General features: G+C 38.6%; 1 protein-coding gene across 4 annotated transcripts in view; it reads right to left on the reverse strand.

Moving 5' to 3' along the window:
- The window catches only part of ERBB4 (erb-b2 receptor tyrosine kinase 4), a 647,409-nt gene that overhangs the window by 127,560 nt on the left and 495,645 nt on the right, over positions 1-24,204 (reverse strand). For all 4 annotated transcript variants that reach the window (XM_075094047.1, XM_075094045.1, XM_075094049.1 and 1 more), the window contains exons 17-18: positions 3,760-3,892; positions 1,087-1,209 (exon numbers count right to left, since the gene is read on the reverse strand). In XM_075094047.1, coding sequence (XP_074950148.1) covers positions 1,087-1,209; positions 3,760-3,892 — 256 coding nt within the window. The remainder of the gene's footprint in view (positions 1-1,086; positions 1,210-3,759; positions 3,893-24,204) is intronic.

Here is a 24,204-nt window from a genome sequence, read left to right on the forward strand (position 1 = left end):
TTTTGTCACGTTATGTAGTTCAGTTATGAACCTCAGAACTGAGAATACAAAGTTATAAAACAATAAAAATTCCACTAAACTACTTCTTAATTGATATATGAGAATTAAAAGCTGAGATGGCTAAAAAGTAAACTTTAAATTTAAAATTCACAAACTGTTTGTCTCTTGGGCTACTTTTTCATCCTTCTTGAGTATTGCTGCGTCCTTGGCAACCTCATGGTCCCCATCTCTATAAATTTATTATTGCCTAAATATATTCAAACTGATTATGCAAAACTGCATTCCCATGACCCCGTAGCTGTAGTGAGCTGGTCTGTACTTCCTCCATTTCCTTCCCAGTTTGAAGACAGATGCAGTATCTGTCCTCCTCCACTGGTCTGACATACTACCTTGATTTGGCAGGTTTGCATTGCTCCCAAAGGGTTGGTTGATTGGTTTGACTTGCTCATTAAGCCCTACTTCATGCCTTTGAGATTCAGACATGACCAACAGATCTTAAAAAAAAAAAAAAAAAAAATCTTTAACTGAAGTATTTTTTCCCTTGTGGGCTCTGCTCCTACGTCCTGGTTGTTAAAGGGTGCATTGACATAACTCATTTTTTCTATTTAGATGGAAGAAACAAAAAGTATTATGGTTTAGCTAATGACAATATTGTTTTACGAGGTATGATTACTATTACAAGACCCATGTGACACTTGCAAAATAAGAGACAGATTTTAGCTAGCCTTCCAATAGTGTACTGTAAAGCCATTATGTAGGAACAGAATGACAAACTTTGATACTTTGATATATATTAAAATATATCAAGACAGCCCAGCTTGCATAGTCCTCTTTTCATGCAAGGATACTTGTGGCTGACACTCCTTTCCTCACCACGAAATACTACCTGCATGTCTGATTAAAACTGAAGTTAACATTTGAGCCTGGAGATGTGCTCCTCCCACACAATTCCACTATCCTATGAGTTTCCCAGACATGTAGGACTCATGAACCCACCCACGGTATGGGATGCTTTGCTGCAATGCAGAACTTGACTGTTCAGAAGTTAAATGAGGGAACTCACTGCTGTGTACTGAAGACTCTTACCTTGTATACAGTTCCAAAGGCTCCAGAGCCAAGAACCTTGACTCTTTTCAGCTCAGTTTCCTTCAGAATACGAAGCTGTGCTTGGTTGGGTGCCGTGCCACTTGGAGTCAAGGGTTCCACAAGCTATGAAGGAAAATCCAACAGTCTTATTTATTTGAAAATGTGAGAACTCATCAGAAGTTTATTCTGAAAACAACCAATCCCACTAAATACTGGAATAAGACAGTGGTGGGGTCTACTGACCATTAACCTGACAACTTGTGGAGGGATTTCTTACCTTCAAGGCAGATGAGCAACGATAAGAAGCCAAGAGATGCAATAAAGAAAATCCTCACTCAACATGTAGTAATTTCCACCAGGAATCGTATGATGGAATTATGAACTGGAAATTGAATCAGTGTCACAATAACACACCCAAGGACTTTTGCTAATGGAGGCAGTATAAATATTTTCTACATGACAGAAATACAGCATTTATTATCAGTGCACCACATTCTATTTTTGCCCATTTTAGTGCCTTTTAAGTTGGCCATATTTCTTTTTAATAGCACTGACTTAATGGCTCATCACGTTCTTATTCTGTTTTGGGGAAGGGACTATTTTTCTGAACTTCTGTTACACCACACAGGACGACAGCTTTAAGGAGAAAACATCTTACAGCATACAGCTAATTTATAACAGCCATAAATTTACTGCAAAAAAGGCACAATTAAACAATTTGCACAAGATGTCCCAAGAAACTTTGTAAATGAGCCACTATAGCACATTCAGTTAAAAACACTCTCAGATCTCAACGTTATACTGTCTCTGTCAGAAAAAAAAAAAACCACAATGCTTCTTTAAAAATAAATTAAAAATACATGAAAAGGACAATACGCTGAACAATGAAAAATAGTCTGTTCCTTTACAGGATGTGGAAAATAATTCTTGGCTACTCCTACTCAAATCGGTTTGAAATCACTGCAGTATTTCAAAGTTGTCTGTTTAGAAGGCTAAACTCATGATGCTCTGCAGTTTGATAACTACTTCTATGGCTCTTTAAGCATCATGAACTGCTTAATTAGTTGACCAGACTACTTTGATTCAGGTGATCACAGAAATAATTTGTGAGCTGTACTTTTTTTAGAGTGATTTCTGTTTCCTCCTTCCCACTTTAGATGTCCAGTACTCACATGGTGAAAGAAAGAAGGTTTACTGTAAAAGAAAAGTAGACAGACTGGCGGTACACTTCTGTATTTTCAGTATGGGAAGGGTAAAAACAGCTTCTGTGCCACAGTCCACCAGCACAGGTATGGCAGGGAAAAGTGTTGTGGGCATCTAAAAAAATGCTTGTAGAGTTTTACTGAGAATGATCTACAGAAAGAATACGTTTGTTACAGCCTCCAGCTAAAAACCAGACTTTAGTTGAAGCTGTAGTCACTTGTATGTTTATTTCAGGATGAGCTGATTTAATCTTCAGTATCTAAGCCAAGACAACAGCTTCCCCACATGTTCAGTAGGAGACCTTGGAGCTCCCAGGAACTGCTGTAGCCACAATTTCTATCTGACCAAATGGAGAATGAGAGCTGGACTTCAAAGCTAATACTTTTCAAATCCAATGAAAACTACCTGCTGAAGATCATTTATGCTTAAGTAGGGGCTGATACAACGGCAAGATTTACATACCTGAAGGCAGTGAGTATTGTTAAGCTTTCTATAAAACTGAACAGTATTTAAGAAGCAACAAAAATTTTAGCCAACCATAAAGATACTTAGGCAAACAGATTGGGGATGCATGTATCAATTGCTCCCGGACTCTACAGTGAAGATGAGTGGGAGCAGGACCCTTGAAACAGAACGGAAGACAGCATTGTCAAAGAATCACTGGCTAACAATATTCCCAAGTTTTATTATCTTACAAGGGGGACCCTAATTGCAAAGTGTCTCAAGCATAGGACAGAGGAGATGGTAGTAATCACCTTTGCTGTAGCTGACAGATAAAGTATGTTTAAATATACTTCCTAGATTGCCCCCTCCACTACTGGCATTTCAAAGTGTAGGATGGAGTGGGGACAGCACTCTGTCCCATAGCTCCACTACATATTTTTCCCAGTAGAACTGTGAACCTCATTTGGTTAAGCTCTGGGAAGTATCTTGGCTTAATAAAACACAGCATTATTACTGATCATGACTACAGACTCTGACAAAATCTGGACCACAAAGGCAATACAGGCACTGAGAAAAACAGTAAGTGACAACCTCTGCGTTTAAGCATTCCTGATGACCTTAAGTTTGCATCAGAGCTTGCTGAACTTATTTCAGTCTTAGAAGCTGACCTCAGTGTACACTGGATGAAAACCCATAATACCTAAACATGAGAGCTGCTAAATGTACTGATGAACTGGGATAGAAGTTCAGTTGAGATCAGGATGGGAGTTCAAAAATCTGGCAGAACATGACGTTGCGATCATGTAGATCTCTTTTGGTCTTCAAAAGCCATGAATCTATGTATGTACAGAAAACTAGTATCTTGAAATAGCTTAATTCATTCCGTCAGTTCAGTCCTTCAGAAGTTAGCAAAAAGATTTCTACAGACCTCTCTGGTAACTGGATTGAAGACCCGAATGTCTTCAATATAAAAGCAGAATAGCACTGCATATTTTTTCAAATATTCTGCAAGAAGTGCACACTCACCTCAGTCTCCAGGAATCTTCTCAATGCTCTCTTCTTTTTAATGCTTTTGCGCCGAACATACACAGCAAATGTCAGGCCCACAATGACGATGATGAAGAGGCCACCAATAACTCCCGCAGCAATCAGAGGGGTTCTAGCAATCAGAATCAGAGGCTATTTTTAGGTAGAGTGATAGACCAAAGAATGGTTGGATACATAAAACACAATCACTTGGAAAGCTTATTAACTGTCTTATGACCAGAATTTCTGAGTCAGTCCAAATAGGAAGGCAGGGGAAATACATTAACAAATGCTAGAAGTTTTCTTGGTTTTAATCAATATACCAATTCTACTTTTTTTCAAACTGCCATGCATATGTTAGGAGTTGTGTGGACAAGGAGATACAACATGCACTTTGATGGCAAATGCAAATCTGCAATGGCAAAATAAGGATACGGGTATCTGCGGTTTTCCTGCAAGAGCTTTAACTATGTTTCCTCTTTGGCTCCATCTAGATTAACTCACGGGCTTGTGTATTTAGGGGAAAACAAAAATTCCCAAACTAGCAATATGATGTGCCTTCCCTGAGGAGGAAGTAAGATGCAACTTCAAACATGGTGTTTCATAGACAAATCTGGAAGCATCATACTCATTCACCTTCCTCAAGTGGAGGGTATTTATATATGGACAACATAATTCATGACTAGAACCACGCACACTCTTGGAACTCCTGGTTCATTACTATCTCACACAAACATTTTGGTCCGGGGTTATGGCTGCACACATCTGGTTTTGTTGTGGCTTTTCAGCACAGCCAAATCCCAGATCAAACATCTGGTGTGTTGGAGCCAAAAAGCTCCTGTGAACAATGCCAAGGGAGGCTCAGCTTTTGCACAAGACCTGTTGTCCCCCCACTACTCCCTGTAACTCCTTTCAGCTTTCCAGGATCTTGAGCAGCATGAGCTACAATTACTGATTTGGTTTTCCATAGTGATAAGATATAGTAGGCCGGCATCATGGTAGATACTACACATGCACAAAACAAAAAGACTGTCTCAAAGAGTCACTCTGTTTGACTTAGGTGCCCACACTTGGAGATTGACTACACAGTCAGTGGAGAAAAGCAGGCTCTCTCCGAAAAAAAAAGTCAAACCAATAGGTGCTCTGACTCACTTTTTTCTTTCTTTCTCTCCCTGCTCTGTCTCTAAAGGGTGGGTAGCAGCCTCCAAACAAAACATTCAGTTAGGCATTTTCACAGAATACCAACAACTTACTAGCATAACCACACTCTCAGTGTTTACCATCTCTCCAACAACAGCTGGACAGTAGCTGAAAAGATGGGCAAAAAGAGACTGCATGACAACTGCAGAGTATAAATGGTGCTGAAACCACTGCCTGGTAACTACAGGAAATAGGTTAAATTTTGCCAACATTGTGGAAATATCACTGCTATGCTTTAACAGCCTTCCTTGATTATATCTGAATGAGGATGAAAGATACATTATGGCCTATTAATAAAAATGTATCACACAGCTATGGAAAATTTAAAAGGAACCTCCCAAAGAAATAGTAAATTGATTTATCTGACCCTTTATTCTTCTTTTTATGTGCTACCACAAAGCTCAGCAGTGAGAAGCAGTGCCATCTAACTGGGTTTGGTATATTAAGGTGTGCCTACATTACCACTGAGTACCATTTTGAAGGCCATCTCTAAACTGTCCTAACTGTCCCTTGTTACTGCAGTTTGGTTCAGAGAGGTCTCAAAGCACACAGCTGGATTCATTTCAGATGCCAAACAAAAGATATATTTCTGGAGTGCTCAAACCTCTAACTGGCATTAAGGTCCACAGGATCAAACTAGCGCTGACCCAAAGAAAAATCCCTTGCAGCCACACAGCCTAGAAATTGGGACCATTACCTATTTCATCCTCCAGATCCAATCTGATTGTCACTTCACATTAACAGAGACAAAGCCATGTCTAGTTATTAAAGCACCATGTTTAAAGCACCACTATTGTGTTTGCCCAGGGAAAACACATTAACATTACACAACACTGTAAGGCATATTATAATTCAAAGACTTTACGATGGAAACCACAAAGCCTGCAAATAAAGGGAACTGATTGTTGTTTGGCTGTAAAATGGATGATGATATTTGGGAAATACAAGTCCAGTACCACCTAGTCCTCAGGCAGACACACTCCTACTTCATCTACTTTGGCCTTAAAACACATTCCCCTTTCTAATCCCATAGGTTACTCTGCTGTTTCTGAGTGCAGAACTCAGATTAAAGGACCTGGCATATCCACTCTAAACAATGCTCCTTTTTATTTGCATGTGTTTTCTGTGATGCTGATGCAAGAAACTCTTTAACAGACAATTATGAGAAACTCTGGACATCAAAAGACTTCTGTGGAGCTAGTACTGACAAATGATCTTGAGCAGAGGAATTTTTATTTTTTTTTATGCTGAATGAATATCATATAATTTTCAGCAAGCACCACCAAACCACAGACTGACAAAACAGGCAGGAGATCTCTTGGCTTTAAAGTGCATATTAATAACTATCATAACAGCTGTCAAAATAAATAATTAGAGTTTTATGGTACGATGTACACTAAAAATGGTCCAAACAATATTTACATGACAGACCATAATAAGGAAACTGCTCCAAAGGAGACAATGACTAGTGAAGAAAATAAAATGAAGGTACAAATTCCTTGCAGCCCTTTTATTTCTAGAGTACAGGGGTCCAAAATTAATTTTTATGATCCATTGCATCAACTCTAATTGACTTTAAAAGAAAGTCCTCATCATTTTTGGTAATGAATTGAAAAAAAGCAAATAATTTTCAAAAACTTCACCAAACAAGCATTTAGTCATTAATGCAAAATATGCTGTAATTGCATATTATACCTGAATTTTCAGGAGGTACCATCTAAACACACTATTAAGCAATCTTAGTAAGAGGAATAATAGAACACGAGGGAAAAAAACATATTTAAATGCAAAACAAATAACTGTAATGCAGAAGTTGTTTTATTTTGAACTCAGATAGAGATTAGCTTCCTTCACTCGTAAGTCCACTACCTTTGCATAAAAATCATGTCAGACACAAACATCACAGACCTAAACGGATACGACTGTATACCGTATAGCTTGCTGCACTCTGCTACTGAGCTAAGCCCAAAGTCAACAATCACGTGTTTTACTTGCTACAATACCAAATGACAAGTCACTGCCTTTGGTGCTTTCTGGTACCATCAGTGCAGTTCACTGTTGTTTCCAACCACACGTAGATTATTTTCTAAGCCCCATTTTCTGGGTATCATCAACCTCATTTGGGTTAATTTTTACTTATGTTCGTTAGACTGAGCTTGCTTTTCTATCTATTCTGCTAACATCTTCAAGTCTCCTGTATCATTTCCCTACTATTTTCATGTTTGCAGTGTCTTATATTTAATACCCTGGTGAATTTAATTAACCTGCTGTTTACCTTCCTTTTACTTTTTTTTTTCTTTGTTAAGGTTGTTTAACATGCATCCCTGCGAGGTGCTGCTGATTAGAGACACTGCTGAAGACAAGGAACCTTTCTCCCATTTTGTTTTCTTTATCCAATCCTTTTTTTTGCATATGCCTCTAACCAACAGTTCAGCTTCACATACAACTGGACACACAAATCTCATCATCTCTAGTGGCATTAAGGGCTTAATCCACTTATATTTTTGTTACAGTGCTGTCCCACAACCACCTCTGTGAACACAATTCACTACATTTGCCCACCTCAGACTACTGCCCGCTTAAAACTAATTCCATGAAAGTTAACAGAAGCAGTGTTGATGCAGAGACAAAAATTTCACTATCAAAAACCCCATTTTGTTAAAGCCATTTTTAAAGGCATGGAGGCACCATTTCTCTGTTAGGGCTCAGAAATACTCAAGTCAAGCAAAGAGAGGTAGTTCCATGTCAGCCCTGCCCATCCAGCACAAATAATCGACAGCTAAAAGTTGACCCTAACTCACATTTCTTTCAGCTCCACTATGAACCCACCAACAGGAAATTCCTGATACAGCCACTACTTTCCTTTACACACTGAAAATCTACCCCAAAGGGTTAAAAAAAATCTCTGCTAGGTGTTTCTGGACTTTTATGCTCATCAAAATAGACTTAACAGTCCAAGAAATATGGCCCTGAATCATAATACAACCCCATATAATTAACTTGCCACCCCCCACCCCTCCCTCAGCTGAGGACAGAATACCCAATTAATGACTGGAAAAGGCAGCAAAAGGGGAGGCAGTGGAGGGAAAAAAATCACAATGTGAACAATCCTGCCTTTTAAACTGGAAACTGTGTATCTGCAGCTAAAAGTTGAAAGTAAGATTCTAGTATTCCCTTCAGGAGAAATTAGTAATATGTATTTCTTTTTAAATGTGTACTGTCTTTTCATATTTCGAAGCATGTAACACTCGCTCCCACACGCCAGAACTGTGACAAAAAGTTCAAAGTTAGCATTCCAAGGTGGACAAGGATGCTCAACAGGGGGGCTCATATCATTCCACCCCCTCCAAAACATCTGCAATTCCCACAGTGCTTTGAAACCAGGTATTAGAGCCTAATTACTGATTTAGATGAGTACAGGGTCTCACACCCTTGAGCGGAGAGTGCAGCAGAAAGGGGTAAAGGAAATAGAATTGTAGTCCATGGAGTAAAGCTGAGAAAGAAAACCTGTTCTATATTTGGCATTAACCCACCTAATATGATATGTAAATAAATTGAGCTTTGAAGCTGAGCTGTTAGAGGGCTTTAAGTTCCTGTCTCAACCTTCCCCACCTTCCCCTTCTTTGAGTTTTATCTATATATCCAAACAGGATTCATTACAACATTGAAGATTTGCTAAGTATTTGCTTCTTGTAAATTTTGATTATCAAGGCATTATTTTTTCCTGACAGATGTCAGGAAATATGTTCTGCATTGCTCACCCCTTCCACCAGGGGGTAGTTTAGCTGACTTTGAAGCTGTGTTTTTAGAGATCCAGGATTAGCAGAATCTGTTAGAATTATAATCTTAGTATTTAAAATATGTAAGATAACCCGACTGGGAAGCAAATGTGTACATATTTTAATAGCTTGTCTCTGCTGTGCAGCGTTCCCCAGGCAGAGCTCTACAACCACAACTTCCAAAGTGCCTGGTGTTCACAAAAAGCTGCTCCTGAAGGGTGGGAAGAATTCATGTTATCCACATTAAGACGTGCTTTGCTTTCTATTTTTCTTTTTCAAGAACGAGGCTCCCTTCCCTCTTTCTCCACCTAATCTGAGCGTGTTTGAACACTGACAAATGTCACCTTTAGATACAGATTAGGAGTTTTTATAATGTGTAAACACAGACTTTAACTCTGAGTAATCTCACGATTGCTACCAATTCTGCACTTAATCTAGATACGGGCAAACTGCATTCCATTGTACTATCAAGCAGCTGTAGCTAAACTCTGGTGGCAGGAATTTCTAGCCACAATTTTTCAATAAGCAAAATAACCACAATGTTGCAGTCTATGTCTAGGTCCATTTGGCAGTTAAACATCAAACACCATTTCCACTTTGGACAAGGCTAATGTCAACAAACAGGTATCTATAGTCAGAATTGCTTTTTCCTCACCCACACTGGTTCCTATATTAAAGCCCTCCTCTATCAAGTATTTAAGGACATTTCTACATCACCATAATCAAGTTACCTGTATGCTCAAAGTTTTTTCACCAGCTTTGCCAAATGAGAAGAACATGTGCAGAACAGAGACTTGCAGCCTCTAATTGACAGCATACACCCTTTCCTCCTCTAGTGTACCACCGTCCAAGATGTGCTGTTGAGAGCAACTGTACTGTTAGGATACATCAAAATCTTTAACATATGGTGACATCTTTTACTGAAGGTTTGCACATATCTTGGTTATCAGAGTGTCTACTGAAAACAAAACACCAACAAGACACAAACAAATACATTATGTGCATTCCTTACATTGTATAAGTGTGTCCTACTCATGCCTCATTTTTTTCAAAAAGGTAGAATTCGTCATTTTACTCAGGAAAATAAATGAGGACAAAGAAGAAAACATTAAGTATAGTTTCGAAAATCATTATAACCCAGAATTCTAGGCACTAATATGTATCGATTATAAATTTATGACATCTTTATTATCATTAAGCACACACAGTGCACAATGGATTTCTTTAATACTAGTTTCAAATCTGAATTGGATAGTTTAGGAAAACCACCATGTTTCTGTTATGTTTTCACCATAAATTACTAAGAGCTCCCAATTTTAACTCACTGTTAATACAGTTGTCTGGGAAGAAATACTAAATCTCTGGGATTACAGTATCAATAGGGAGGCTTATCATGGGCTTCTCTGCCTATAAAACTGAAAACTCCATCTGACAAGTCTTGCATCGCCAGTATTTTTAGGCTGAGATTTTTCTCTTCTGCCACAACGTACAAAAGGAATGCTGCTGTTATGAACTTGCACAGTGACTTTGTTTTGAGGCTTGTGCTTTAAGTAAACAGATTAACATTCCTGGTAAAATATGCCAAGTCAGGCCCCATATAATGTAGATTGATTTATCTGTGACAGAAAGCCAGTTAAATCCACTAGATTGGACTCAGAGGTGAAGCCAGTTCATCAAGTAAAAGAACAATCCTTTTTATAAACTTGTAATATTTCCCATTTCCTTTGGGAAGAACGATATTTTGCTTTAAATAAAGAAAACTAGTCCTGTAATGACCATGGGCGCTGATGAACTGCTCTGAAACCAAAATCATCAACATCAGCTCAAAGAGTTTCTCTCTGCATAAAGCATTCCTGTTAGAAGCAATAAACTCAGCCTGCTTCTCTGCGACCAGTTGCAGTCAACTGGCTCTACGATTAGGTCTGTGTATGTGAAATTACTAATAAGAAAACATGCTTTTCTCAAATAGAAACATAATGCGCATTTTCCTGTATGACATTATATGCTGAAAGACTAGTTTGTCTGGTGGCACTGCTTTCTATTCATTAACTGTCAACCCCAAAAGTACCACAGAGCAGTAGTCTGAGGCAGAGCGCATTGCATCGCTTCAGGAGCTGGAGAAATACAAGGTAGTGGCCATACTAAATCAGTAGGTAGCCAAAACATTCAACAGGAGCTGGGTCATAGAGAGAATACAAATTCTAGCATAAAAATGGCCATTGAAACTGAGCAGGAATGTTCCTTCACTCTGCAATAGGTGTTCAGGGCAGATTTTTATGATGTTTCCTTCATTGCTACATTTGGGTTTCTATTATACTTTCTAGCAGCCATGGCCAGGCCAATTACCTTCACCCTACATCCTGTACCACTCCTCAAGCAGAAGGCTGAACTCAAGCCTAAATGGCTCAGAAATTATTTCAACCTGCCCTCAGCTTTGCTCCACCGGTGACTATACAGCTGAGTGAAGACTGCAGTCAGTATTCATAGGAATTCATTAACATTTCAGGTGGCAACTTGATTCATCTAACACATGCCTATTCATTCTTTACAGTTAACAAACAATTACGTAGATAGGTGTGTGCTCCAGAGTTTGGAAGAACAATCAGATCTCTGAGGACATGTATTCATGATGAATTAAACATTCACTACTTTGTTCTCTAGAATTTTTGGTACCCAGTATTTGGTACAGGACACGGAGGGAAATTCACTTCAGACAAGTGATAAATCAAACCATAAAGAATAGCAAACAGGAAGGAATGTTCGGGGATATTTTAAACAACCAACAGGAAGAAACCTGATTGAATACTGTGCTCTTCCTTCTGCCATTTTTTAAAAACACTTTCCAAATTCCACTGGTGATAGGTGTTTGTAATTCACTTAAGCTCCAGTTAAGTGTTTGCTGAAATTGAGCTATGCAACATACAAAATATACAAACCAATACACAACTAAGCAAAATCTTGCCTGTAGGACTGCACAGGTGGTTTGCCTACCTTTAAGGAGCTGCGAGAGGAAGATTTCCCTACCCCATGGCCTTCATTTTTACTTTACTTGAAAAAACATCATCTTTCTTTTGAAAATGCATTGATCTCTCTTTTTATACCTGCCCCCTTTGATTGTTTTTGTTATGCCATTTTTTTCCCTGAGAGTAATCATTCAGAAGATTCAAGGAGCACAGAGCAGATTTTTTGCCTAAGTGCTTGTGAACACTGGACTCTCCTGTTACAGCTTTGAATCATACAGGGCAGTCAGCATGTGATTTCATGATTTCATGAGCTCCAGGAGTATTTCACAGTAGGGAAACTTCAAGGATTGTATTTGGGGACCAAGTCTGAGATGCTGTCCTGGATTCCCTCCTTCTGAAGTCTTTATGATTTTACATTTCTCCTTGATGAGAGCAGATCCTGTACATTAAAGAGAGCCTTAACTTCTGTCAGACTGCTCTGGTCCAGCTCCACATCTACACTCCTGTGAGCCATCTCACCAAGGTAAACAAGCCTCTTCACATGAGTGAGCAGTCAGACTAAGGTTCAGCACTGGACACTGGCAGAGGGGAACAAAAAAAACCTATCCAAACAAAATGGGACATGATAAGCTGAGAACTGTCACACAATGTTCCTGATCTTCAAGTTCCTTGCCATATCCAATCATTTATTTTATGATAAATGCAGAGCTTACATGGGTTTCAGCTGAGGTTTTGTAAAATTGGTGGCATTAAAGCACATTTTGGACCTATGCTTGAGATTAGAGTGCATGGAGGATTTCTGGAAGAATGGGTTTGGAAATACACACATATATCTCATGCATGTATTATATACATTCATACATACATACACACGATTAAAAATTTTTCCCTCAAAGTCTAAATCAAAATAGTAACACTTCATTCTGCAGCAGTATAAATGTATATATAAATATAGCATTTGAGACATTTATTAGAATACTAGTAACGGCCATGATACTGTTAACTTCAACATGCATTTGAGCTACTCCTCCTTTGACTTCTAAATATGCAGAATTCATCTTTGTGGAGCATAGCAAGGAATAAATGCGGCCAGCGTTCATAAATATCGAGGAAAATCCAAAGTAGATAAAGAGCAGGGTATGAGGAATTTATTTCTGAGTATGCCTGATGCTGCTTTTGGATTTATCACTACTATTATTTTACAAGGATAGCATTCTGTCTGAACTCCCTACACAAATTATATCAATCATTAGAAAATCCCATTTGATTATGGGAAAAAACTCACATAAAATTGAGATCCTACTTCTGACACAAGGCTTATAAAGGATCATCTCCTATACAATAATATGCCCCAAAATTCTTCTATCTCTGTAACTTATCAGAAGTTCTTATATTTCTAAGTGGAGCAGAGAGAAACTCTGGTGTATCTTGCAACTTCTCTTAATTCTGATCATCATTCCACTGCCAGCATTCCCCCAGAGGCCAATCGGAAAAAAATAAGTTCAGCTTAGAAGTTCTGAACCCACCCACCTTCACTCCTGTCCTCTGTATCCACAGTCACCCAAAGGGATCTGTTTCACTTCACTGGCTGTAAAGCAAGCCAAGGGAAAACAGTCCTTGTGAATATCACCCTCAGCTTCTAGTCTCAGTTCCACTGATGATTTTTTTTTTTGCCTCTATGTACACAGCAACCTCCTATCATTTTGATAGTCAACAGATGTGACTTGATTAGAAAAACAGCTTGTGTCCATGGTGAGGATACTGCTCAGAGTAACCCAGACTCCACAACAGCTGTTTTGTTATGATTATTTTGCAGTACAGTATGGCCCACATAAAGGCAAATTATAATTCAGTAAAACAGCTTTCTTGTCCCAAATTTCAGTATGCTAGAACATTCCATAATTTATTGCAGATACCGCCTTATCTATGCATCTTCCAAATGTTAAAAATACTCATCTTCCAATAGCTGCTAAACTTGCAGAACAGCGCAGGCCAAGCACCTGGGGAAATGGTGATCCAGCTTAAAAATATCTTTTTCCTCTTTCAGCCACAACCTCTTCTCCCACCACCACCAGACCTCCAAACCTAAGTACCAGCCTCTCTGGCAGAGAGCACATCCTGCTGACTTTTTGTGCCTTTGGGTCTCACAGCTTCTGAAGCTAACTAGGGCTCAAGAAAACAAGACAGAAGGCTCAGATATCTTTTTTTTCCCCACCCCTATCGTAAGGGAGAGAGGGATTCCCTCTTACCCCACTTCAGAAACATATGTATTTGAAGTATTTAAGTGAGAAGAGCACAAAAAGGTTGATGAAAGCAGCTAGAGAGAATACACACAAACATACTGCTACAGCTATAGGTTTTGGCTTGCCTTCTTAGTAATTGCCTTTTTCTCACCGGAATTTTCCTGGAAAGAGGTCCCTTATTTTAAAAACCCATTGATTAAAAGGTGACTCAAACATCTCAAAGTTTGGAATTTAGAGTGTGATGTGCTGGTTGATCTAGAAAATCAAAGCAGAGAGTATTCATGCAAAGCTGAAGTGGTGAGACAGCACTGAACTTAGCCTGCATCCAAGTCATTTACATGCAGAGGACATCATTGCCATGAGGGAGGGAAAAATATATCTACAGGAGATGGGACTATTTTAAAGCTATAATATTATCTCTTCAATCTGTTCTTTGTCTATTATACATACTGTGATTGAGACTACGCATATTAACAACTACTGGTCCATTTTTAAATGCAAAAATACTTCCCCCCCCATCCCACATCAGACCATGAGAGGCAGGGAAAGAGGTAATTTATTTCTGAAATTTACACATTTTCTTTAAGGAAGGTTATTCAATCAAACAAAGAAATACCCACTGATATGGAGCCCATTGAAATGAACTGAAAATTCCCTCCATTTTACCAGGTCATCGCTGATTCTTTGCTTCTAACCAACCAACCTACAGGTTCTATATATCAAAGTCCATGCTCCCAGCATTCTTTTCAGATTAATTTGCAGATTGATATGCTATATTACCAAAAGTAGGGATCACAATGTCTTATCTCCTCTTCAGCATGACCTGTAAGACTATACTCAGCAACACTGACATCAAGCCTACAGTTTCTAATTTGGCTGAACCTTAACAGCAATAACCAGAGCAAAACAAATAGTAACAAGCAAGACACATCCTGTTTCCTTCTGTTTGCTTCTACTTTTCCACTGTCACCTCTTCTTTTCACTCATGTTACATTGCTTTACAGCTTCTGTGCCATCTAAGAAATATCTGCGGTACTTAATTTAAGTGACATATCTAAACATTGTTAGGTTTACTAGAAGTAGACAGCTATGACTTAAAATGGAACAGTGAGTCAAATAAGAACACATAATGAAAATCTGAGTGAGCGTTTTAAGAGGCAATGTTGTGGCTTAACCAGGCAGGCAGCTAAACACCACACAGCCGTTTGTGCACTCCCCCTCTGTGGGATGGGGGAGAGAATTGGAGAAAAGGTAAAACTTGCAGGTTGAGGTAAAGACAATTTAACAGGACAGAAAAAGAAGGGAAAATAATAATGATAAAACAATATATAAAACTGGTGATACACAATGCAACTGCTCACCACCTGCTGACTGATGCCCAGCCTGTCCCCAAGCAGTGATTGCTGTCCTCCGGCCAATTCCCCTCAGCTTATATACTAAGCATGACATCATATGGTATAGAATATCCCTTTGGCCAGCTGGGGTCAGCTGTCCTGGCTGTGTCCCCTCCCAGCTTCTTGTGCATCTCCAGCCTTCTCACTGGCAGGGCAGTACAAGAAGCCGGAAAGTCCTTGACTAGTGTAAGCATTACTCAGCAACAACTAAAACACCACTGTGAGATCAACATTTTTCTCATGCTAAATCCAAAACACAGCACTAGACCAGCCACTAGGAAGAAAATTAACTCTATCCCAGCGCAAACCAGGCCAGGCAAGTAACATCTTGGTGTATTGCTTTGATAGCCTATGTTTCTAATGGACAGACTATGTCAGAGGCAGGGTATTGGGAGTCTAAGACAGAAACAGATTGCGCTTTTTACTTAAAAGGCTGATTACACTTCAGATAATTTTCTGGCAGGTACTAAAAGTAAAACTTCATATACTTTACAAATCAGGGATTACATCACAACTGGCCCACATTTAACTGAAGTTTGGCCTTTGTCCTGATGACACGGTTGAATTCGTTCTCAAATTTCTGCAAAAATGCCACAACTCTTCAGGATGAGGGATTACCAGCTCTGTTGAGAGATGTACCAGAACAGGCAAACACAGAGTAAGCTCCTCACAATCCCCTGCCAATCAAATGCTCAGTCAGAACTAGCCAGCACCTGGTTTTCACATTATCCCACAATCTTTCCTTGCCTGTTTGATCATTTCCTCAATCTCAGAAAACTACAGAAATTATCTGAATTATCTTCTATTGATTAAACAGACAACATATCAGCAAAAGAGCTTGTTCACCAGTGTGTGAAGATGGCATCATTAAAACTTTACAACAGATTGAAAAAAAGCATGAATTTTTTTGATTAAAATAGTCATCCCTAAAGAAAACTTCACTTTCAAAGGTTATGTACAAATAAAAAAAACCCCATCCAATATCTAGATACTACATTTTCTAAAACTTCATGGTACCGAAGATATGGCTTTACCAAAGCATCTTCCAGGAAAGGAAGGGAGGGACAATATAAGATACTGAGTACCTCACTAGCATCTGCGGCTTAGAAAACCTGATAGAGATGGACAAATTAGACCTTCAGACTTACGTCATTAGTGGAGAAACTTAGTCATGGGTAACAATTTGCCTTCAGTTGTATGACATCAAATAAAAATGCTGAAACACTAACACACAAAAATGCTACTATATTTATTCAAAAGAAATGTCTCATTCCAGTGAATACAGGCATGATGCAAGAGAGTTCAGTCAAACTACTAAGTTCTGAACTAATTTCTCCTTTCCCCTAGCAACGGCCAGTCTGAAAACTCAGAAGTTTAACTGACCCAACTGCTAATTAACAAGGTTTTGTCAGCATAACAGAAACCTTGTGTAAAGTTGCGCGAAGTCTCACCGTGTGCCTCACTAAAGCTGACAGGAATCAAAGCCCAGTATTCAGCAGCTGTATTTGCTTGTCTCTGTCCAACTGGGTACTAGCAATCAAAATTCAAAGGAGAAATGTTGGGTCCTAATCTTAGAGCATGAGCCAAGAGCTGATCGTAGCTGGAAACTATCATCACAGACCTGAAAGTGTCATGTCACACACTGTAAACAATGACAGGAGGCACCAGGGAAATCCTCTGCCTGGGAGCACCTGTATAGCACAACATGCTGGCTTGCCACAAATTCATCGTGCTTGCAAGAAAAAAAGTCCCAGTCTTGATTTTACAAGTCTAGTGCTGGAGAATTGAACATTACCAGGGAAAATAATTCCTTAAAACCTATAGCTTGCTTTGTTAGTTTACCATTTTGTATTTGCAGGCTACACACTGGTGAAACTGAAAAATGTCTTATCAGATTCGAAGCTAGTATTTCCATGTCTGCAAAAACAAATAAAAAAGATCGACTGTGAACTCTGTTACCATCATTAACAAATTATCCATTATTTTTGATCTAATGCTGGAAAAGCTGTTGCAGATTAACTGAGAAGATGTATACTTTTGTACATAAACCAAAAAAAAGGTAATGTCACTTGCAGACTTCAAATACAAATCCTCATCTGCAGCAAGTGGTCTATGCTTCATTGTACCAGCAAATATTTAACTGGTTTTAAAAAGGCAATGGAAGAGCATGCGTGGGGGAAAATTATTGCCAAATCACTTTATAGATACCAGAAAGGAATAAATCTATCCTAAACCCAAACACAGTCCCCAGCTACATAGTTTGAGATACTAACTTTGATCTGAAGAGATCTAACTAAGCAGACTTGACTGTATACATGCTTACAACACAAGCACACCACCACCAAACTACTGTTCTAAAGAACCCCAACCAATAGCTTCCTATTTTATTCAAGAATTGCAGCTCATTTATCACCTGACTGGTTATGGCGAGTAAGCCAACATACAAAGAACTAAGTTTTGGCTGGAATCTAAGCTGAAATACACTTGTCATGTAAATTGTCTAAATATGGAAGAGCGACAAATCCTGCATTACACAGGTAGATTAGATGTAAGACCGCAAGCTTTAGTTCTGATTTATTATATGTTAAATATTAATGAATTATTAAGAAACCATTCACTGAGGTTTAAACAACTCTACATCTTACATATTTCTAAAGCTCTACAAATGTATTTTTAATAATAGATAATTAATTTATAACAACATTAAATCTAAATTAAATCCTCATTTCAAGCCATAAAAGAAACCCATTGGAGAGTGGTGAGATAAATACTGTTGCTCTATAATAAGGTCACTTCTTCATGGCACAGTTTTATTTCTGCATCATATATTATTTGTGTAGCCAAACCAATACAGACACACTACACAATGCTTATGCGGCCTGATGAGAAATATAGCAGTGACCTCTGCAACAGGGCCGTGTGTTGTTTTCCATTTTAATAAACCATTTTCAATTTGGAATTTCCTAATGCTTCTTGTCTTTCAGCAGTGACCTATCATGTTTGGCCTAATCACTTCTTATTTTTTCTGCTCACAGTTTCAGTAAAAATAATGTAGTCAGTTTTCTGAGCAAAGAATTTTGTTGGTTTAAATATATTTGAAAATTGATTTTGCAACTTGTGGTAGCAAAGCATTAAAAAAAAAAAAAGGTTTCATTGAGAGGTTTCTGCAAAGAAATTTGGATATGACCCGACAAAACTCCAGTGCTTGGTAAATATTGTGTTTAGTGCATTCTGTATATTTTCCACTACGCTGCTCATGACACTGAGAAGCTTGCTGGTTAAGATGGGGCTGAACATATGCATGCAGCTCACCAAGCTGGCCCTTGTAGTTAAGCCATAGAGGGGTAAGACTTAATGAACACTTGGCATGAAGTTCAGTGATAGCAGAGGTACTACAAATTTGTGCTAAGCAGACCAAACACAAGTGCCTGCATGTTTCTGCAGGAAACCTGCCTGCTTGCTTTGTAAGACTGGGGGCTCAGAGCCTAGCAGCTGAAAGAGGCACAAGGGCTGGGACAACACCTAATGAGACAATAAGGACTGCCACACTTACCCACTAGGAGACACGCTAAGCCAACTTCTATAACTTCATTTGGGCATTTCTCTGTTTGGTCTGCACAGTCATGCATACTACTCAAACCCACCAACCAAGCACAGCTACTGAGAAACTTGGTCTATGAGTATTAACTATCTCAATATACTGCAAGAGTATTTCACTCATATCCCACTCTTTGTATAACAAACTACTAGAAACATCAGGTTTCTGACCTTATTCTATCCTGTACACTCTCACCAGGATCCTGAAACTACTAGAGCCACAGAATGGATTTTAAAAAGCACTTGCATGGCAATTGCTTCTAGTTCCTTCACTATTCCAACACTAACAGTTTAATTCTCTCAGTAGCAGATCCTACCAAATCCTTCCATACTATGAGACCATACAAGTCAACCCTGCCAAGTAAAGCAGATGAACTAGAATGCCCCACAGACCCCAGATAAATCTTTCTGAACATGTTATAGAACAGAAGTTTTAATACAATGAGAACTTTTTTCATCTATGGTCAGACCTGTACAGCATAAAAGAAGGACATCCCCCAGCCCCTTTCCTAAATAGAGCAGTCTTACTAAGTTGGAGTGGTAGAAAGTGGGAGAGCTCAAGACCTCACTGCAGTGACTTTCATTCATGTCACAGGGGTACTCAAAATGTACTCCTCCTAAAGCTCTAGGCAGTGAAATGTTGTGACAATAAAAGTGCCCACAGCAAAGGTCTGTTTAAGAACCAGTTCAGTAGCAGCAGATTATCACACAGAACAGGGCTTTTTCTATCAGTCTGTCCTAAACAGATCAAGTGCAAGCTCTATGCAACTCACAGAGGCAGGACAAGAAACTGCCCATTTTTCTAGACTTGATTTTTAAAAAATAAAAATAAATCTGTTTCTTAAACTGCTCTCTTCTGATACAGCATCAGAAAGCTCCATATTAAAAGTCTCTCAAGAATTGCATCTTTCACCAATCAAGTAAAGTAGCTTAGTTTGTACTCACAAATCCTATTTTTCCTCTTATTTTATACTGATATTCTTTCTCTTCCCTTCCAGAATTACTATTCTACAAAAATACAGAGCATATGGAATGCTTTCCTCCAAGCAATGGAACAGAGCGCTATAAAAGCAATGAAGATCAGCAGTTTTTTAGAGGTGGTTTCCCTTCCCCATCATCTACTCAGGGCTTCTGTGAAATGCTATTGAAGTCATACTGTGCAGGGGTACAAAACAGCTATGAAAGGATTTGCCTGCATTACATAGGGTTTACTGTTAATTAGCTCTTGTACACACACAGCGTACATAAAAAACCAGCTTTTTTATTTAGGAAGTAATGATTTGTTGAGAGGACATCCTTTGTTGATAGAAAGCTAGTGTTAGGATTGTAATTTGAGTTAACATCTACACATCATTTTATGTAACCACTTGACAATGGTAGTCCTGGCTAATTGGTTTCTGTTAGTTAAAAGGGAAATGTGAATGAAATTTTCTTAGGGCATAAAGAGAGATATCAGCTTACTCAGACCAATAACATCAAGGTGCTATTTCTTTTCTATCATATCCACCACATGCTTCTGATCACATCTTTGGATTTGCAGTCTCTCACGCACCGGAAAACAGAAACTTCACTCCTCCTTTGAGGATATCTTCTCTCTTAGTATTAAATTGAATAAATCACAGGAAGGATGAACACATTTAAAATTCATACTATAAGTAAAAACTTTGTTCACAGCCTAGCTTCAATATCTGAGTTAGCCAAACTCTTCTGGTGGATTTGGGAGCCAGGGAGTGTAGAAGAACCAGCCTTACATAATTTTCTTCATGGACATCAAAGTATTATTTTTACGGTTTTTTCATTCTTCCTTTTAGGCAATGGTGATCCAAATCTATGAAGTAGGCATACTGCTCTTTTCAGTCTTTGTTCCAGACCTAACAAGTATGCTATTCAACTCAAAGAAACCACTGGCTACACTGTCAGAAGGTATTGAAAGGAGGAATGTCATTCTTGTAAGGGGTGGGAAAGGGGGACTCCTTAGGGCACCCTGGGAAAATCCAGCCTTCATCTGGCTTTCCATCTTTGCTTTGGTGATTTCTAGGAAAGGCTGCTATAGAAGGGAGGACCCAAACTGAAGCCTTATGGTAATAATCTAGTACCTACTCTCCCCACCCCCAAAAGGCAGAGAGCAACAGAAAGAGCTATGAGTGGCTGAGAAAGGCCAGGACACAAGGCTCTTGCCTCCTCTCCATTCCCTATGCTGAGATTCTCAGCGTGGCGGCGAAGGAAGGAAGGAGACAGAAAGGAAGGCAAAGCAGCAATGATGTTAGTTACATGCCAGCTAAGGACTCCACCTTGCACGGGGAATTCTCTGCTGGCAAGGCCTGTCCCATTCCTTTGGGCCTCTGTGTCATCTGAGCAGCCCAAAGAGGTCAGCCAGAAAATCTGCTCAGCACGCTGACTCAGTAAATCACATAAATTACAATCAGACAACATTGTGAGAGGGATTCTATGAATTAAACATGGTATAAATACAAGCAGAATATGTCACAAATGTGAGGAAAGGCTTTCCCTGCCATACGATTTCAACCACAATAAATCAAGAGCTATAATGACAATAACCAGAATTTGCAACTAACCACAAGCAGAAGAGGTACTAATTTCTCCCGTGGCTTCTAACTCCTTAGAGTTTGAACTTTTTCTGGCAGTTAAGAATACAGTGAAAGCCTTGTGAAAATAAATTGAACACATCAAAAATAAATGTGGGTCCTTACAGGGAAAAAAAAAAAAGGCACATGACATCCAGCAAGTAACCTAACAGTCATCTGAAAAATCTATCAAATAGTCTGGAGGAAAAGGACTAAGATCACCCTTATCTGTGGCACTGAGCTGGAAATGGGCTCTGTCTTTTGGGCAGAGCTCTACTGAAGCTAAAGGTTTTAAAAAAAACCAAACACCTTTGCAGAATGACATACAATGCCAAGAGTAAGGATTTTTTCCACGGAATATAAGGGACCAAACATAAGCAGAAAACGAAGTTTCACTGGTCATCTAGAAAACAAGCCATGTGATGCATATCTAATTCATCTTTATTAAATGCAACAGTAAGAATTCCTTGGCTATTCTACCAGACTCTTACAAAAGCCCTCAAGTCAATGGATCATGGCAAAACCAATTTGCAAACTGCACAACTGGAAAGAAAAGCAATACTGGTATGAAAATGGTGAAGATGAGAAACATCTCGCTGGTTACAGCCCTGATCTCACTTTCAGCTGCCTGAATAGCAGAGAACCCTGCCTTTCAACTCACTGCTGATTTACAACAATGGAAGAAATCCAAGTCATGGTAAGGGCAAAACTGTCTATTAATTATCTTAAGGTCTGTAAGTCTACGGAGGGCACATGATTGTTAAAGGGACATGAAGAAGGTTTTATCTAAAGTGAAATGCATCCTTTTTTTTATTTACACCCTACCATATAAAAACTATCACTTTTGCCAGTGCAGTTTTGCCCATTTTTAGCCGAAACCAAATGAACCATTTTCACAAGGGGGGGGGGGGGGGGGGGGGGGAAACCCAACCAAAAAAATCTGGCACAATTTCGTTACTCTAATAAATATAAAGGTATGAAATTTCCTTCTTTAGTTTGAAACTGAAAGCATACGTACTGACATTTAAACACAGTGCAGTAGTTTTCCTAAAATAAATTCAGCAAAGTTGGAATAAAAAACCATAATCCATCAGATTTTAAGGAAACATTTGAGGGTCTTTCCCCTCTGACTGAATGGAGCAGGAAATTATTCACTTGAGTAGAGTAAAACAATTGCTTTAATTTCTACTCTCCTCAATAATTTGTTTTTACCACCTTGAAAGTAGATTCAAGGAGACAAAAGCTATGATTTACACAACATAAAAACCAAAATAAGCATTGCCTGCTAACACATGGCTTAAGCCTGGCACCTTACTAGATAACAGTTTTAGTGTTGTGTCATCATGTTTGAGGTTCCACTCTTAAATACAGGGCCCAATCTAACATCCACTGCAATTAACAGGATTCTCTCCATCAAATTCAGTGGGTATTTGGCAGTACCTCCAGGCACTTTACTACCACCTAAACATTTTCAATGCAAAGGTGAGTTTTAGAGTCATACCACTTGAATTAAATAGTGAACACGGTCTGCCTGGCTTCTTGGCTAACAGAGGAAGCTAGTGGAAGCTAGAGTGAGCAGCCTGTACACTTTAAGAGAGGTACACTACAGCGAACAAGCTGTCTTCCTAGTATAAAGGTCTTTAATGTTCCCTCAAAACCTGATTAAAAATCCAATTGATGAAATACATGTTATTTTAAAATTGGTTACTAAAGCAAAGAACTTCAGCACGGCCTTTATTCTCTGTAGTTTGGTAAGTCTCTTAAACTTATGCAAGTAATAATACATTTTCTATATTTGTGCATTAGTAAAGTTGACAAAATGGAGACCTTTAAAACTGATTGCCTGTTTTGGGCAACTCAGTTTGCATGAGTCCATCTGAAAATAAGTCCCCCACAGAAGTATCTCAAACTCAACACCCCAGCTCAGTAATACTCAAAAAAAAAAAATTTTTGAAAAATTAAAATATTGAAAAATTCAGTCTGCTTCCATTGCTTATTCACTGGTCCATTATTTAAGTCAGAACTGATATTTATTTAAACAAGTACACTATTTGATAGCATTTATGGAGTGCAGTTTTTGAAGTCTACTCCCTCAACAGCTAGAAATAGGAATATTCACATTCGGTACACAACTAGCAAGGAAAGGCAACCTTAAAATCTTTTTTTAAAGACAAGAAGAAAACCCAGAGTAAAATCCTTAATGAGGTGAAGTTGATTGAAATGATATATCTTTCATCCAGTCTTAGCTCAAGACAGTAATCCCAAAGCCTGGGAGTCATACTAACCAGTTTGAATTTAAAAATAAACAAACTCAATGCCAATGAAGGGCTTTCATGAATAAAAATGTAGAGTGTAACTGGAATGTTTTGGGAGTCTTCCTGCATTAATTTATTTTGATCATCATTACTGAAAAATAGAATTGCTGCAAGGTTATGATTTTTTTTTAAAAAAAAAAACCAGAAAAACTCAAATAATAGTGTTAGGTGAATTAAGGAAGAAATTCAGTTTAGCTGAAACTTTTTTTTTCCCCCCAGAGATAATGTAGGGAAGAAAAAGCTTCCTTTGCTTTTAAGCTCTGTCTTAAATAAAAACCCCAACAAATGAAAAAAACTAAATGCCAATTAAACCAGAGTTTTTGCTATGTTTACTTCTAGTAAAATTTCATCAAGAAACACGTATGTCTG

This window comes from Phalacrocorax aristotelis, chromosome 5 (genome assembly GCF_949628215.1).
Source record: "Phalacrocorax aristotelis chromosome 5, bGulAri2.1, whole genome shotgun sequence".
NCBI classification, from domain to species: domain Eukaryota; kingdom Metazoa; phylum Chordata; class Aves; order Suliformes; family Phalacrocoracidae; genus Phalacrocorax; species Phalacrocorax aristotelis.